Source organism: Dromiciops gliroides, chromosome 2 (assembly GCF_019393635.1).
Source record: "Dromiciops gliroides isolate mDroGli1 chromosome 2, mDroGli1.pri, whole genome shotgun sequence".
In the NCBI taxonomy this organism is placed as follows: domain Eukaryota; kingdom Metazoa; phylum Chordata; class Mammalia; order Microbiotheria; family Microbiotheriidae; genus Dromiciops; species Dromiciops gliroides.
Window position 1 is genome coordinate 183267974 of NC_057862.1, and position 15810 is coordinate 183283783.

At 38.0% G+C, this 15810-nt stretch overlaps 1 protein-coding gene across 2 annotated transcripts in view; it reads left to right on the plus strand.

The window, feature by feature from the left end:
- FMN1 (formin 1) overlaps positions 1 to 15810 on the plus strand; it is a 357503-nt gene that overhangs the window by 209816 nt on the left and 131877 nt on the right. For both annotated transcript variants that reach the window (XM_043989842.1, XM_043989841.1), the window contains 2 exons: positions 242 to 301; positions 6160 to 6280. In XM_043989842.1, coding sequence (XP_043845777.1) covers positions 242 to 301; positions 6160 to 6280 — 181 coding nt within the window. The remainder of the gene's footprint in view (positions 1 to 241; positions 302 to 6159; positions 6281 to 15810) is intronic.

Sequence of the window (15810 nt, forward strand, 5' to 3'; positions counted from 1 at the left end):
CCTCCTATCAGGGACAAGGTTATTTCAGTAGTTCAGATGGAAAACTGAGGCATAAAGGTGGAGGTATGAGGACTAGGCTTGAGGAAAAAGGAGAATATGATACCAGTCAATTTGAACTGACACTTAGAATTAGGCACCTGAACATCACCCCTTCACCTAATAGATGGAAACATTTAAATCAAATTATTTTTAAGTCAATTTTAAAGCCTTGAATGAATGTATTTTTCTCTTGTCTCCTTAGGATAATGGGATTAATCTAGTAGACTACGTTGTGAAATATTATCTGCGCCATTATGACTCGGTAAGCACAGCAAATGACAAGAGAATGAGATGCTTTTGATAATGCTTTTCCAGAAAGACTAGAAGTGACTGCATGCCTTCATACTTCCTTCTATTATACCCAGGATTTCTCCTCTGAAAAAATCTAGGTGGAGTCAGAAAAGTCATATTTCTAAAATAGTGAGTGGGATGGGAAGTACACCCACTGACCCCTGTAATAGAGACTCGAGGAGGAAGGAGGCCAAAGCACTGATTTTATTTCTTTCAAAAGAAAGGTGTACCACACTCACTGGGACAAACAAGAGGTGTGACACACCGAGATTAGGAAACCAAGCATTTTTTTATACTCTTTACAGACATCTAATTTGAACAAAATGCGGTAATTGGGTTAATACTATATGGTCAGCAATAAATCTTTCTCCTGGGATGTTCAGCAATAAGACTCTCTCTCCTGGGTTGTTCAGTGATAAGTCTCTCTCCTGGGTCAGAGTGCCCCATCCTCAGGGGTTCAGCCATAGGTTATTTTGTAAAATTTCCTGTTTCAGCAGCAATCTATCATATCTACATAATATCTCGGTGCAGACCCTAAGAAGCAATTTTTAAGTTGATATGCCTATATTTAGAAAGGGGGATAGTAGCTTCCTGTTATTGCCTCTCTCTCTAGAAAAAAAAAAACAGAGAGAAATAGGGGGCTCTAAGGGGCTTTAAGACTTTGAGATCAGATCACTAGGCCGAAATGGGGGCACTTTCCATCTCAGTGGAGGGTCATATCCCTATGTCCCTCTCAATAGGATGTTGTAATTTCTATTCAAATGCTGAAAAATGAAGTCATTATAGTGCCAGACCTTTTATCCTTGGTGCTTGTGTGTGACTGGTTTGAGGGCAGGACATTTCAAGCCTTTGCTGTTGTTATTTAGTTGTTCATTCATATCCAATTCTTTGTCACCCCATAGACTAGAGTACACCAAGCCTACATGCCCAATTTAGTCTGAGTTCCCTAAGAAAAGGAAAGTTGTCTGAGAATGATCTCCTAATTTCAATTTTGTGTGTTCCACTCATCAATTGCTAAAGCACAAAACACACAGCACTGTGGGGAAGAACAAATGGTGGTGTAGCTCTTCAAGACATGTAGTAGTTTGAATGATACTAGCTATGTGACCCTGGACAAGTCACTTAACCCCAATTGCCTTAAAACATCTGGGACCATCTCCACTTGTACTGATATATATCTTGCAACTGGACCCAGATGGCTCTGGAGGACAAAGTGAGGTTGGTAATCTTGCACAGCCCTCCCTCCCTTAAATCCAATTCACTGAAAGTCATGAGATCACCCTCATGTCATATTCCTCTTTGAGAATGAAAGACAAACAACAAAAACAACAACAACAACAACTACAGCTTGAGTGAAAAAAACATGGCAGGGGAATATGACAACCACACTGCTTGATTATCCATTTATAATTATAATGGCTAATGCCTATAAGGAGGGAGCTAAATGGCTCTGTGGATAGAGCACTGGGCCTGGAGTCAGGAAAACCTGACTTCAAATGTGACCTTAGACATTTACTAATTATGTGACCCTGGGCAAGTCACTTTACCTCTATATGCCTTAAACTACTGGAGAAAGAAATAGGAAACCACTTCAGTATCTTTGCCGAGAAAACCCCATGGACAGTGTGGTCCATGGGATCATGAAGAGTTGGACATGACTGAACAGCAATACTTATATAGTCCTTTTAGGCTTACAAAGAACTTATTACATATATATCTTCTCATTTGATCCCCACAACAGCCTTGTGAGTTCCATGCTAGTATCCCCACATTACAGATAAGGAAGCTAAGCCACCCAGTTAATAAATGCTAAAGGCGTCATTTGTATTCAACTCTTCCAGACTTCCAAGTCTAGTACTCTATGTATTGTACCACCTGGCTGTCTATAAAACACTGTCCTAGTCCAGTGGATCTCAAACTTTTTAGTCTCAAGACCCCTTTATACTCCTGAAATTTATTCAGGACCTCCCTCAAAGAGCTTTTCTTTAAAAAAGTGGGTTATATCTATCAATATTTATTATATTTAAATTTTGGAAAATAAAATTCTATTCAATACAAAAAAAAGAAATTAAAATGTCATTATTTTTGCAAAAATATTTTTGACATTGAGGAGCACCTGAAAGGTATTGGAAGATACTGTGGGGTTTCTGGACCTCACTTTGAGAGCTGTTGTTCTAGACCCGGTGAGAAGATATGAAAACACTACATGGTTTCTGCCCCCAGGAAGCCTTCAATCTGTCTGACAGGAGATACAGTTCAAGTACCCAGGGGAGAAAAAGAAAACATTTAGACATTTCTGTTATTTACCTTTTAAAATGAATATACAACTTGTAATACACCAGAAAGAACTGTAGGCATGGGATTTGCAGGAGGAAAAAAGTAAACAAAACAAGGCAAGACCAACCTAGGCAACTTACAAGTGGTACATATATCTTTCCATATTTCCAGCATGAACATGAAGTTGCTGGGTGATCTAAGAATTATTTTGAAAGATGTTAGGAGAGGAAGGATCTAATCCCAGGTTTTACTCATTGCCTCCTTTGGAGGTGAATTGCTTGATGTGCTTGTGATTCCATTAATTGAGACCAAATATTCTGGGGATGAAAGTTTTCAAATAGCAAACTAAACTGTCGGTGAGCAGAATTAAATGCAGGGAAACAAGTTCCTCAGTGGAAATTTTTGTTTGTTTGTTTGTTTGTTTTGGGAGTTTTGTTTTTGTTTTGTTTTTGCAGGGCAGTGGGGGTTAAGTGACTTGCCCAGGGTCACACAGCTAGTAAGAGTCAAGTGTCTTAGGCTGGATTTGAACTCAGGTCCTCCTGAATCCAGAGCCAGTGCTTTATCCACTGCGCCACCTAGCTGCCCCCTGGAAAATTTTAATATTATATTCAAACAGGGAAAGGCCCAGCCCAAAGTAGGAGAAAACCCCACCTTTTCTGTGGTGGTTTATTGATCTTTATTGTGAAGAATGTATTTAACTTGAGAGGAGTAAGTAATTTTGTAATTTGTTAGATCTCTCTCTTCAAGCGCAAGTGTAGGGGGTGATTATTGTGGTTGGCAACAAAGAACAGTTATTTGTGAGGCCTGCCCTATTTCCTTCCTCTAAATCTGAACTATTTAAGCCACATCTAGAGTATATTGGGTTTTAGTGAAAAGCTACCTGCATCTGTGTCTTTGGACTTCTAGTTGAGGAATGTTTATTATTTAGAGATTTCTATGAAATTGTGATCTTACCAGAATGCGATCATTCTCTTATGATACAGATGCTCTCTATGGATGCTCTTAGGTGAAAGGATTTCATAAGGTCTGCTAATAGATTGATTTTCTTAGTGCTTTTTTATCTTATTAAAACTTTCAGAATCCAGGGTTGAGTTGAAAAATGAGTAGGAGAGAAGGGAATCAATTTAAGTCTCAGAGGATAGAACACTGTGGAACTTTTTGGTGAGAGTTTTAATCAAAGCCATTCTTCATGTTACTCCACGTATTTTTTTTCATTCAGCAGAACTGAATCAGCCAGCTATTGCAGTGGATTGAACACTGAACCTAGAATCAGGAAGACCTGAAATCAAATCCAGGCTCAGACACTTACCAGCTTTAATCCTGGTCCAGCTATTTACCCTCTTCTGGGCTTAGTTTATTCATCTGTAATATTTATTCCCAGAGTTGTGCAGATCAAATGAGTTAGTATTTGTAAAACACATCGAAAATCTTACATTCTTCCTGCTATTCCTAAAATAAATCAATCATAGAATCATATATTTAGAGCCAGAAGGGTTATGAGAGGCCATCAAGTCCAACTCTCTAATTTTCCAGATAAGGAAACTGAGGTTGAGAGATTAAATAACTTGTCTCAAATCATATAGGTCTCCTTAACTCCAAGTCTAGAGGTTCGTGCAGTATTATTCTGATACTGATCCCCATAAGTAAATAAATGGTTCGTGATTTCATCAATATGTATCTTCTCCATTGATGTAGATACCTTTCTTCCTCCCCCACCTTAGTTAAGTTCAAAAGTTGCTACAGCAAAAATAAGTAAATAAATAAAAATATTAAGGGGTCAGCTTCCTGATGATGAAATGTCTCTTTATACTTATCTAATCATCCTTAGGTGACAGATACCCAGGCCATTACTGGATCTATACTCAAAGCCTCTACATCTCAATAGGACCTATTAGAGCTCACTCATATTTAATTGATACAGCCTTTGAGAAGGCAGAACCACCTCTGTACCATGATAAGGCATATGTGGATTTGATGAGAGAAAATTATTATTATTGTTGTTGTTGTTGTTCACAGTAATGATAACTGTTGATGTTCAGTTGTTTTCAGTAATGTCCAACTATTCATGAACCCATTTTGGAGTTTTCTTGGCAAAGATACTGGAGTGGTTTGACACTTCCTTCTCCAGCTCATTTGACAGATCAGGAAACCGAGAGGCATACAGGGTATTTGCCCAGGGTCATGCAGCTAAGTAAAGTGTCTGAGGCTAGATCTGAACTCAGGAAAATGAGTCTTCCTGACTCCAGCACTCTATCCACTCTATCACCTAGCTACAATAATAACTTGTAAGGGTGCAATAAAAAAGGAAGACCCAGAAATCATGAAAATAATGAAACTTTTAAAGCAGATAAGAGTAATTGAATTTAAGAGCAATATCAAACCTTCCTTCTCTATTACCTGATAGTTACTCACAAGATAGTGTGGTTCTTGAATGATGATGAAGGGGGGAGGGGGAAGATTCCTAAATTAAAAGATTTTAGGGTAAGTGATTGTTGGTTAGGTATCACATTCCACCAGTGCAGAATGCCTTCTTGTTTAGGTCTTTTCATAAAGTTTTGATTAACAGAAGAAGGAGAATGAAGCAACACTGGAAAACTGGGGGGTCCCCAAATGGGTAATCTTTTAGAGAACACAGCCTTTCTTAGATTGAGTTGTGAAATGTAGAAGTCCTATTTGAAATTGATATTACAACCAAAACACAATGACTTTTAGTCCAAAGTGATCTGAAGAGGCCAATCCAGGGTTTGTCATAAGAAAAACACAGTTGAGAATCAGCTTATTTTTTAACACAGAATACTTTCACAAAATTCCTGAGATGGTAAGCCTTCAAATGGTTTCTCACCTTTGTTCCTCTATTCAGGAGCATCCTTGAATATAACAAGTGTTATAAAATTAGTGAAAACTCTATCCATACATACCTTCAGTAAACTTTTCTTTAGATGAGTCCAATAACATTTAGAACAGCCTTCCAGTTATTTTATACCATATGGAATTTTATGTCATAATGGGAAATCAAGCAAGTGAAAGAAGTTATTTATAGATCTGTAGGAATATGATTGTATATTTCAGGATTCACTGTAATCAGACAAGTCACTTTATGAATTGTATGTGTATCCTTATCGAGTGAGTTTCTAAGCTACCTATTTAAGAAGCCCCTGTGATAACTTGTTTAACTGTCAGCGAAAGGAACTTATACCTTAAATTTGAGCTTCCTTCAAATGTCTAATTATCCCTAAGAATAGAATTTTCAAGATCATGATATATCTAACACTTTTCTTTTTGTTTCACAAGGCAAAATAGAATCCAACCCATGTCTATAGAGTCACAGAGCCAACAAGACCAAAATCATATTTTGGAGGAAAGGAAAGTAGATAGAGAGGGAACATAATTCATATCTAGAAAGAATAAAACATTGTGCTTGTTATTCTAACGTTCAACAAAACAACTCTTTTTTCCTCCCCACCAGTATCACCCCTTTGAGATTCTAGCTACAAGTAATGCTACGGGATTGTGTTTTATTTATTGTCTTTCCATGTATACAATTTTTTTTAGGAGGCAGGAACAGAGAAGAGCATTTTTCCTCTTCCTGAACCACAGGATTTCTTTCTGGCTGCCCAAGTCAAATTTGAAGACCTCATTAAAGACTTGAGAAAGCTGAAGAGGCAACTGGAAGGTAATGGGCACATTTCCATTGTTATGATAATGACTGAAGTATGCTGTTTTTTTTAAACGATTATTTACTGGTGGGTATATATTGTTGGTATATTTGGTTGTCCTTATGAACATTTCCATTCCTTTTTTTAAAATGTAGTAGGCCAAAGATTTTTAGGTTGTTCTCATACTGTATACCTTTCCTACATACACACGAATGTAAATGTTCATATTTGATACATGTGTAAAATGACGTGGGAACACTATGGCAAGGCACAGGAAGCCGATCGTATTTCTTATCACATTTTATTTCTGCTTATTTCAGATTCTGAAATGATTCAATATAAAATGGACGATGCATTCTCTCCCCTCATTTTCTTTATTAAAAGGTGAAAATATGCTTTCCTTAGGAATTTTCCTCTGGCATTTCCAGAGACTTACATATTAACTGTGGAGACATCCTTTTGCCCAAGAACATAAAGATGCCTCAGTGCTGGTATAAGTACAACTGAGGAGCTGTAAGGAGGACTTAGAAGAGTGTTAATGTGGAAATGGAACTCTGTGTGCCAAAGGAGAAGTTTGAGGAAATGAAAAACTTCAGCTAGGAAAATTTTTATACTAAGATATAAAATAAACATTTTAAAAAATGTTTATTGTAAGAGGGAGCTCAGAAACTTAACTCTTTGACTAGTCACAGCTTGAAACTTGAAATAAAATTGGGATAATCATCTCCCAGATGCAGGAATAACCATTTATTTTTACTTTAGGCATAAAACTTGTTAAATAAGTGAGGTGGTGACAAGCAAATACTTATATCTTGTAAATTTTATTAAAGAAACATGTGGGTTCTTTCCTCTTTTGATATGGTTGGAGGAGTGAATTTGACTAAATGGGCAGTTCATTTAGAAATGTAATATAGGGACTTGTGGTCGTTTTCCACTTCCCTTCCCAATTCCTTGAGACCTGATGTCTTCTTCCAAGTGAACCTTAGAGAAAGCCATCAGATAGCAATTTATCCTTCCCCTTTGCAATGGTTGAATCTACCTTCAAGACAAACTGCAAGGGTCAGCAATGGTAGGGCAAGATCAGTGCTTGTTTATTCAATAGAGCCATCCAAGAGTGCTCTATCTCTTCTCATCTCTTGGCCCCTGTAAAACCCTTGGCCTGCCCTCTCATGTAGTCCTTTGTGTGGAAACCTGATCTCCGTTTGATCTTTCCTCTTCTCTAACTTGCCATCCGGGGGCTGCCTCGTTCAGTCTTCCTGCCTTTGCTGCCTCACTTTGACATCCCTATGATTCTGATGATAAATTGCAAAGTCAGAAGCAGGAGGGTGCCGGGGAAGAGAGTAGGAAGGTGGTGGTTTCCACTGGAACGCCCTACTTTGATTTATTTTGTTTCCTCCAGGGAAACACGGGTCTAGTTGAGAATCACTTATTGACTGGCTGACACTTTTCTTAGTTGATTGTAAGGAAATGATAGGGGCCCTCCAGCTCTACTTTAGTGGCCTCACAGAGAAAGCTAGAGATGTTGCTTCCATTGTTTTTCTTTTTTGTATTGGGCTTTACCAAGAGATTTTAAACACTAAAAAATACATGTTAAAACCAGTATATCCCTCCCCCCTACACAAATTGAGATCTTAAACAAAAAAATGCCCTAGGAATCTTTAGAGATGCCGTTGTTTTTCATTTTCTTTTTATAGATAAAAGATACCCAGTAAATATTTAAGGAAAATACAGACCATTGATTCTCTAATGAATTTTTTTTTTCTCTAACATCTGCGCAGACTGGTCAAAGTCATTGTGGGTTTGTTTAATCTAACATCCCCTTTCAGGTTTAACCTCCCTGTCGATAAGACCTTGGCTTGAGCTTAGATTAAATGTTTAATTGAAGAGGACATAATTTTCACACATACAGCAAAGATTTGATGAGGCTCTGAGGTTTATTGTAGCCATTAAAGTGTCGTGGCTGCTGGCAAAACCCCAGAAAATATCTAAAGCTAAACCAGATGTGATTAGCAAATCCCCCAAAGCACCAGACCCTAATTCTCTAGGCAGGCATAGTTCTTTACAAGTAAATAATTTGAACAGCATTAGCTAGAGTAAATGTTGCACCTCAGCAGTGGGTTTTAAACTGAATTTCATTAGTATTCACACATAGGTCGAAGATAGATGTCAATGGCCATGACTAAGTCAGAATGTCAATGATACAGAATATATTATCAATAATAATAGAACAACAACAATAATAACAACTAGCATTTATAAAGTGCTTTGAGGTCTGCAGAGTATTTTGCAAATATTATCTCAGCGCTAGGAGGTAGGTAGATGCTAGTGTTATACCCACTTTTACAGATGAGGAAAATGAGGTAGATAGTGGAAAGAGGCTTCAATTTGGAGTCAGATAACTTGGGTTGAAATCACAAGTCTGCTATTTACTGTACATTTGACCTTTGGCAAGTCCCTTTACCTTTTTATTATTCAATTTCTTCCTCTCTAAAATGTGAGCATTGATCTAAAAGATTTCATATGTTTTGCAAGCTGAAATGTGTCATAAAAATATGACTAACTCCAAATCCTAGGATCCTATGTATAGTTACTGAGCATCCATTATATGAAGTCTTGGGTAGTTTCTGTAAGAAGATGAAAAGGAAATCAAGGATCACCTGCAGTTTTTAAGGAAATTATAATTTAGTTTGGGAAATGGAGAGGGGGGAGGGAAGAAGCATATCTGAAAAGAAAAACATAAGTATGTACATAACATAAAACAATGAAGATAAGGGTGATATGTATAAATGGATAGCTTTTTTTTTAGAAGTAGAAAGATTTGCAAGGAAGTGCTTACTTGTCTTAGAGGAGATAAATGACAAGGAAGCACTTTTTGGAATTCATAGCTGCTACCACTGTTACTGTATGTTTAAAAATGATCCCAGGTAGGATTAGGTCCAACTTTTGGCTATGAGGATCCCCATCCTGCCTGGAGTTATTTCCTTATGCCACCTTACTCCTATCCAGAATGGGACAGCAGCCCAGACACACATTTCCCCCTCCCCAATGCTTTGATGTTTTACATTCTAAGAATTTAGAAATTCATCCTTTGGCCATTACTTAAAAACCCCTTTACTGGGGGCAGCTGGGTGCCATAGTGGATAAAGCAGTGGCCCTGGATTCAGAGGACCTGAGTTCAAATCTGGCCTCAGACACTTGACACTTACTAGCTGTGTGACCCTGGGCAAGTCACTTAACCCTCATGCACCACCCCCAAATCCCTTTAGAAGGGAATTTGAAAACAATTCTTTTATTTTCAGATAAGGATTCTGAAGACATAAAAGATGTCATAATTACCACTGAATAACACAGATTAGAAGAACTGATACAAAAATCCAAGACATTTGATTCTCAGTCTTGTTCTGTTACATTAAAACATACACACATACACACACACACACACACACACACACACACGCACCCCTTGGCCATGTTTCCCTTACAGGAGTTGTTATAATTGAAAAAGAATTGGGTTAGGAAAGTTGTTCTCTAGATGTTAAAGTCCCTTTACATTCAAAAATAACACCAGTATGATGGTAAGCAGGTTGGAAGCCTGTTAAACCCTCCCAAAAAAATCCTTGTTTGTTTATCACATTCTTACAATGGTATTTTATTCTGGCTGATGGAAAGTTCATTCTGGCTGCATAGATGACAGATCTTAATAAATGACTTTAGAGGAACAAGCATTGTTTATTGGCACAGGAAGAGCAAACTACCCAGATGAGCCCAGAGAAGCCAGCGTACTCAAAATAGCTTATCTTAGGGGAAAAAAAAATTCGAAATCAGTCAGCAGCATGTATTGAGAGCCCTTTGCTTATAAAGCTTGAAACGAGGGGCAGCATAGGAAATTAGTATCATACTAGATCCTACTTTGAGAAGGAATGGGTTAATGAGGCTGAATATCACTGCCTCAATAACCAGTATGCACATTATGGGCCTTTGGTCTTATAACCTTTTTGATTGAGAGCCCTATTGATGACAAAGGATTATACATTTTCTTATTCTACCATGGGTTAGTCTGTTGACATTTTCTCCAGATACTTCTTCACACTTGTCTGAACCACTTCCTTTCTTATGTGCCAATAAGAAATACTTGGGGCTGATTTCTCACATTTATGGGAAAGTCATGGGATCATATTCACCCTATCCACAATTTTATATATTTTGACCTTGTCCTGCCTTGACCTTCATCTTTTCATGCTGAAGAATAATATTATTTTTAGACTGTCCTTATATGGAAACTTCAACTATCCCCTTCATAGCTCTAGTGGTATTTCCTTAGATTTTTCTACCATTTTTTCCTCTTCTAAATTGGATGACAAGATCCATACTTTTTCTGCAAGATACTATATTGGTCTAGGTACAGGCTAAAAATTTCCCCTAAATATGTCATATATACAACCTAAATGTAGTCTTATAACCATGCTTTAGTAATAGAAAGAAAAGAAAAGTGATAAAGCAAAAATGAAATGATTGTTAAAATAATCATATCTTTGTTTCAATTAAAAGATGTCTATTAAAAAGCCCCAAACATATCACAGAACATTTATTTTATTTGATAAATTATGTATTTTCCAGTGTACACCTAAAAATTATTTATCTTTTCAAAGGAACCTCAGTAAATCAACTACCTTCTGCTCACTAAAGAGTCCACCAAAGGTGAAGTAGTAGAAATGTACTGTGAATGCATAATCATCTCTATTAAGGTTTTTTAGAGGACTATTAAGGATTTTTAGAGAACTATTAAGGGTTTTTTTAAGATTTTTTGCTAGAGGACTGGTGATTTATAAAACCCTACATTAGACTCTTACATTTAATTCCTACCAAAATACTTTGCTAGTGCCCGGAATATTTTGTTGTTGTTGAGTTGTTTCGGTTGTGTCCAACTGTTCATGACCTCAATTGGTTCTTGGCAAAGATACCAGAATAATTTACCATTTCCTTCTCCAGTTCATTTTACAGATGAGGAAACAGAGGCAAACAGGATTAAGTGACTTGCCCAGGGTCATACAGCTAGTAAGTGTCAGAGGCCGGATTTGAACTCAGGAAGATGTCTTCCTGATTCTAAGCCCAGTGCTCTGTCCACCTAGCTGCCCCTGCCTGGAATATAGTAAATGCTTAATAAGTTCTTGGTGAATGATTAGTTAAATGATTATGGCATCTAAAATACCCTGGGTTCTGGCATGATAACTAAAAGATCATTAGCTCAAGACTCAGCTGTCTAATTGGTCTTTCTAAAGTGATGAGCTGAATATGTTTCCCTTCTCCCCATTCAATATCACCTCTAAAATAAAATATGCCCTTCCTAACCTGGATGCATCCTATCTTTGCAGTCTTTACTTTATTCCTCTCCATGCTCTCAATCCTTGCTGTTCCTCACACATGCTACTCCATCTCCTGACAATATATTTTTACTGACTGTCATTTTCTCTTGTGTTTCTCATCTGTTTTATCTCCTCATCTGTTTCTTGGCCTCCCTGACTTCCTTCAAGTGATCCCCCCCCACCCCAAAATAGATACTTTTGCAAGAATTCCTTTCTCAATCCCCCATGGTTCTAGTGCTTTCCTTCTACTAAATATCTTTAATTTATTATATTTATATCATATTTGTACTTGGTTCCTTTTATGTTGGCTCCCTCCATTATACTATGAACTCTTTGAGAGCAGAACCATTTTGGTAGATTTTTGTTTTGTTTTGCCTGTCTTTATATCCTCAGCATATATCCTCCTAGCCCAGTGGCTGGGACATAATTGGTGCCTAATAAATGCTTCTTGACTTGACCTCCTCTGGTAGGTCCTACCAACTCAATTGAAAAAAAAAGAAAACTTCAGGGAAGGATCTGGTAAAGGATTTTATGTCACCTGCAAACCAGCCAAAGTATCTTTGGAGAATCTTATCACCAGATTAACCCCAGGGTAATGAATTTTTCAGGTATAGAAACTCATGAAGATTGTTTAATAAGGTATAATAGGGGGGCAGCTAGGTGGCACAGTGAAAAAAGCACCGGCCCTGGATTCAGGAGGACCTGAGTTCAAATCTCGCCTCAGACACTTGACACTATCTGTGTGACCCTGGGCAAGTCACTTAACCCCAATTGCCTCACTAAAAAAAAATAAGGTATAATAGGGTTGCATTTTGCATTTGTGGAGAACATAGCTACACTGATAGAATCATAGATCTTTGACATAGTGGAATATAAGTCCCTTCTACCACTCCCTTTTCCCCCCTCCCAACACATACATAGAATGGTCCCAGAGCTGATCCATATGAAACAGCACTGTTTACTTGCTTCCATCCAGGGAACTATCCATTTATCACTGTTCTTGATTGCTTGTCTTTAAACCAGTTCACTATCCATGATAAAACATCTTTCTCGCCCCCACATCTGATGGTAACTTACTGTTTTGAAATTAATCTGTTGTGGAATCTTGTCAAAGGTTTGCCTAAAATCTTGCCCAAGTTTTGGCCATCCATTCCCATTTGAAAACATATTTGTTTATTCTCCTCAACAGCTACTCTTAGTGGATTAATGAGTCACAGCCACCCCTTGCATAAACAGCTTTGCTTTTTCTCTAACAGTTTGAGCTTGTTTAGTGATCATCGGTTTGCCCAGTGAAGAAGTTGAACTTACCCCTTCCTATTTCTGCCTTTCTTTAGAGATAGAAGTCACGATAGGATTCTGACAGTACTTTATAGGGAGAGTTTATTCATTCATACCCAAGGCTCCACCAGTTAACTCTTGAGTACCTATAGAACTCTTGGCTGGGTGCCATATAAGCATAGTGGTTTATTTGTATGCATGTAGTTGGAAACTTAGGCTTGTAACATCTTATTTGAACAAATATTTATTACTGAGGGGAAGGACTACCATTTGCCTTTCTTCATATCCTTAGCATTTAGTAGAGTACCTAGAATATAGCAAGTGCTTAATAAATGCTTAATGGCTAAGTGATTTGAGCAAGTATTTCTAACTTGATTGAGAGGCAACATGATGTTGTGATTTGAGCTGGTCTTAATGTCAGGAAGATGTGGATTCAAGTCCAGCCACTGACCCATATTGGCTGTATGACCACAGGCAAGTCAGGTTACCTCTTAATGCTCTGGGTAACTCTAACTGAATTGCCTGAAGTGTCGTAACCCAGGAATTCCCTATACAAAAGTGATCGCAGTTTCAGCCCCTATGTCCTGCCTCAAAAGATAATTTGGGTATAAACATTTCCTTTGCATCTTCTTTCTTCACACAAAGATTAAAATAAATCTTTAGTATTTACTCTTAGTAGACTGATAGCCCAAGGAATTCACTAGATGGTGTATTTGGGAAAGTCTCCTATAAGAGCCACATACAAGATCAAGGAATGAGGCCTGGGTGATAAGTGGATTCAGAATTGGCTGAACAACTTGATCTAAAAAAAAATTCCTGTAGAGGAGTCATCTACTTCATCACATTGGTAACTGAAGAAAGCTCCCCTGCATGTGGGCACACAGATTCGTAACATTTAATGGAGAGATTTGACCAGAGGGGGAGGAAGAATCCAAGTGAGGCAAAAGAGGCTCATCCCCTGGACTTTTGTCTTTTTGTTTTTATTTTTGCCAGGCAATGAGGTTTAAGTGACTTGCCCAGGGTCACACACAGCTAGTAAGTGTCAAGTGTCTGAGGCCAGATTTGAACTCAGGTCCTCCTGAATCCAGGACCGGTGGTTGGTCCACTGTCCCACCTAGCTGCCTGACTTTTGTCTTTTGATAGCATGTGTCCAGATGAAAGGGTGCAGTTCAGCACCTTAGCCATTCTGTGCTGTGCAACTGGTTACAGAATTCAAAACTTCCCATTGGTAATCACTGAGACACATCAGATACTTCTTTTTTTTTTAAAAAATGTATTTTATTATTTTCCAGTTACATGTAGAAATTGTTTTCAACATTTGTTTATATAAGATTTCAAATATCAAAATTTTCTCTCTCCCTTCCCCCCTCCCCTAGACAGCAGGTAATCTGATATAGGTTCAGATACTTCTTTTCTTTGTTTGTTTTTTTTAGTGAGGCAATTGGGGTTAAGTGACTTGCCCAGGGTCACGCAGATAGTAAGTGTCAAGTGTCTGAGGCTGGATTTGAACTCGGGTCCTCCTGACTCCAGGGCTGGTGCTCTATCCATTGCGCCACCTAGCTGCCCCCAGATACTTCTTAATAAGAAGAAAGAGATACCATGATGCAGAGTGTTAGAGGTGATGTATGGGAAGTAGAAGGGAAAGCCAGTATTAAAATTTTAAGACACCTGGATAGTCTGAAGGAGTCAGTAGCACATGAGTTGGGCTTGATGAACTATGTGATTCTGTGGATGTATGTTTGTGTACCTATGTTGTGGATGTATGTTTGCATACCTATGTTTTAAGAGAAATTATTTACAGTGAAGAAGAAAAAGTATTAACCTTTTGGCATTATAATGATTATGCTTGTGCTCTCACATTTCTGCAGCAGGAGGTGGTCATGCGAATGGTGTGTCCTAAGCATATCATAAAGAAGTTAGGAGATATAGAAGCTAACTACTACAGATTAAATACTGAGATGCTTTAAGAAAGTGAAACTTTTTTAAGGGAAAAGATAATTTGTTATAATATTATATTTAGCTAATTAGATTATTTGCTTCATGCATGTACTTTAATGGATCTACAATCTATGTGTTTTCCCATCATCACTGCAGATAAAAATCTGTATATGCCTTCTCAATTTGTCTAACTCTTATCCACATTAGGTGCCAGCGCAGTCAGTCAATAAACATTTATTAAGAACCCACTGTGTGGGGCAGCTAGGTGGCACAGTGAATAGAGCACCGGCCCTGGAGTCAGGAGTACCTGAGTTCAAATCCAGCCTCAGACACTTAACACTTACTAGCTGTGTGACCCTGGGCAAGTCACTTAACCCCAATTGCCTCACTAAAAACAAAAAAACAAAAACACACACACACACAAAAAGAACCCACTGTGTGCCAAGCACTCACATTATTAATCATTTGTTAAACACCTACTATATGGTGGGTACTACGCTAAGCACTGAGGATACAAAGCAAGGCAAAAGACAGTCCCTGTCCTCAAGGAGCTCTTAGTCTAGTGGGGGAGACAACATGAAAACAACTATGTACAAATAAGCAACATATAGGATAAACAGTGTAGAACTTGGTATCCCTCTTCATCCATTTGTAATCCCTCACTTTTGCTTCATGACTGGCCTTTTTCCATTATACATTTCCTGTTATCCCCCTGTGCCTTGGGTTTTGCTGATAGGTTGTCATTGGAAATGTGTTGCAAACTATTTGTGTTCTCCATGGCTCAGTCAGTCAGGTTGTCTGTCTGTCTTTCTCTTTCTCTGTGTCTCTGTCTCTCTCTTTCTCTCTCTCTTTTTCTCTCTTTCTTTCTATCTCTCTCTTTCTCTGGAATATTCATAACATTAATTCTTCAGAGACTGTAGTGATTTATAATCATACAACATGAGGACATCTGTATTAAAGAGAAGGTT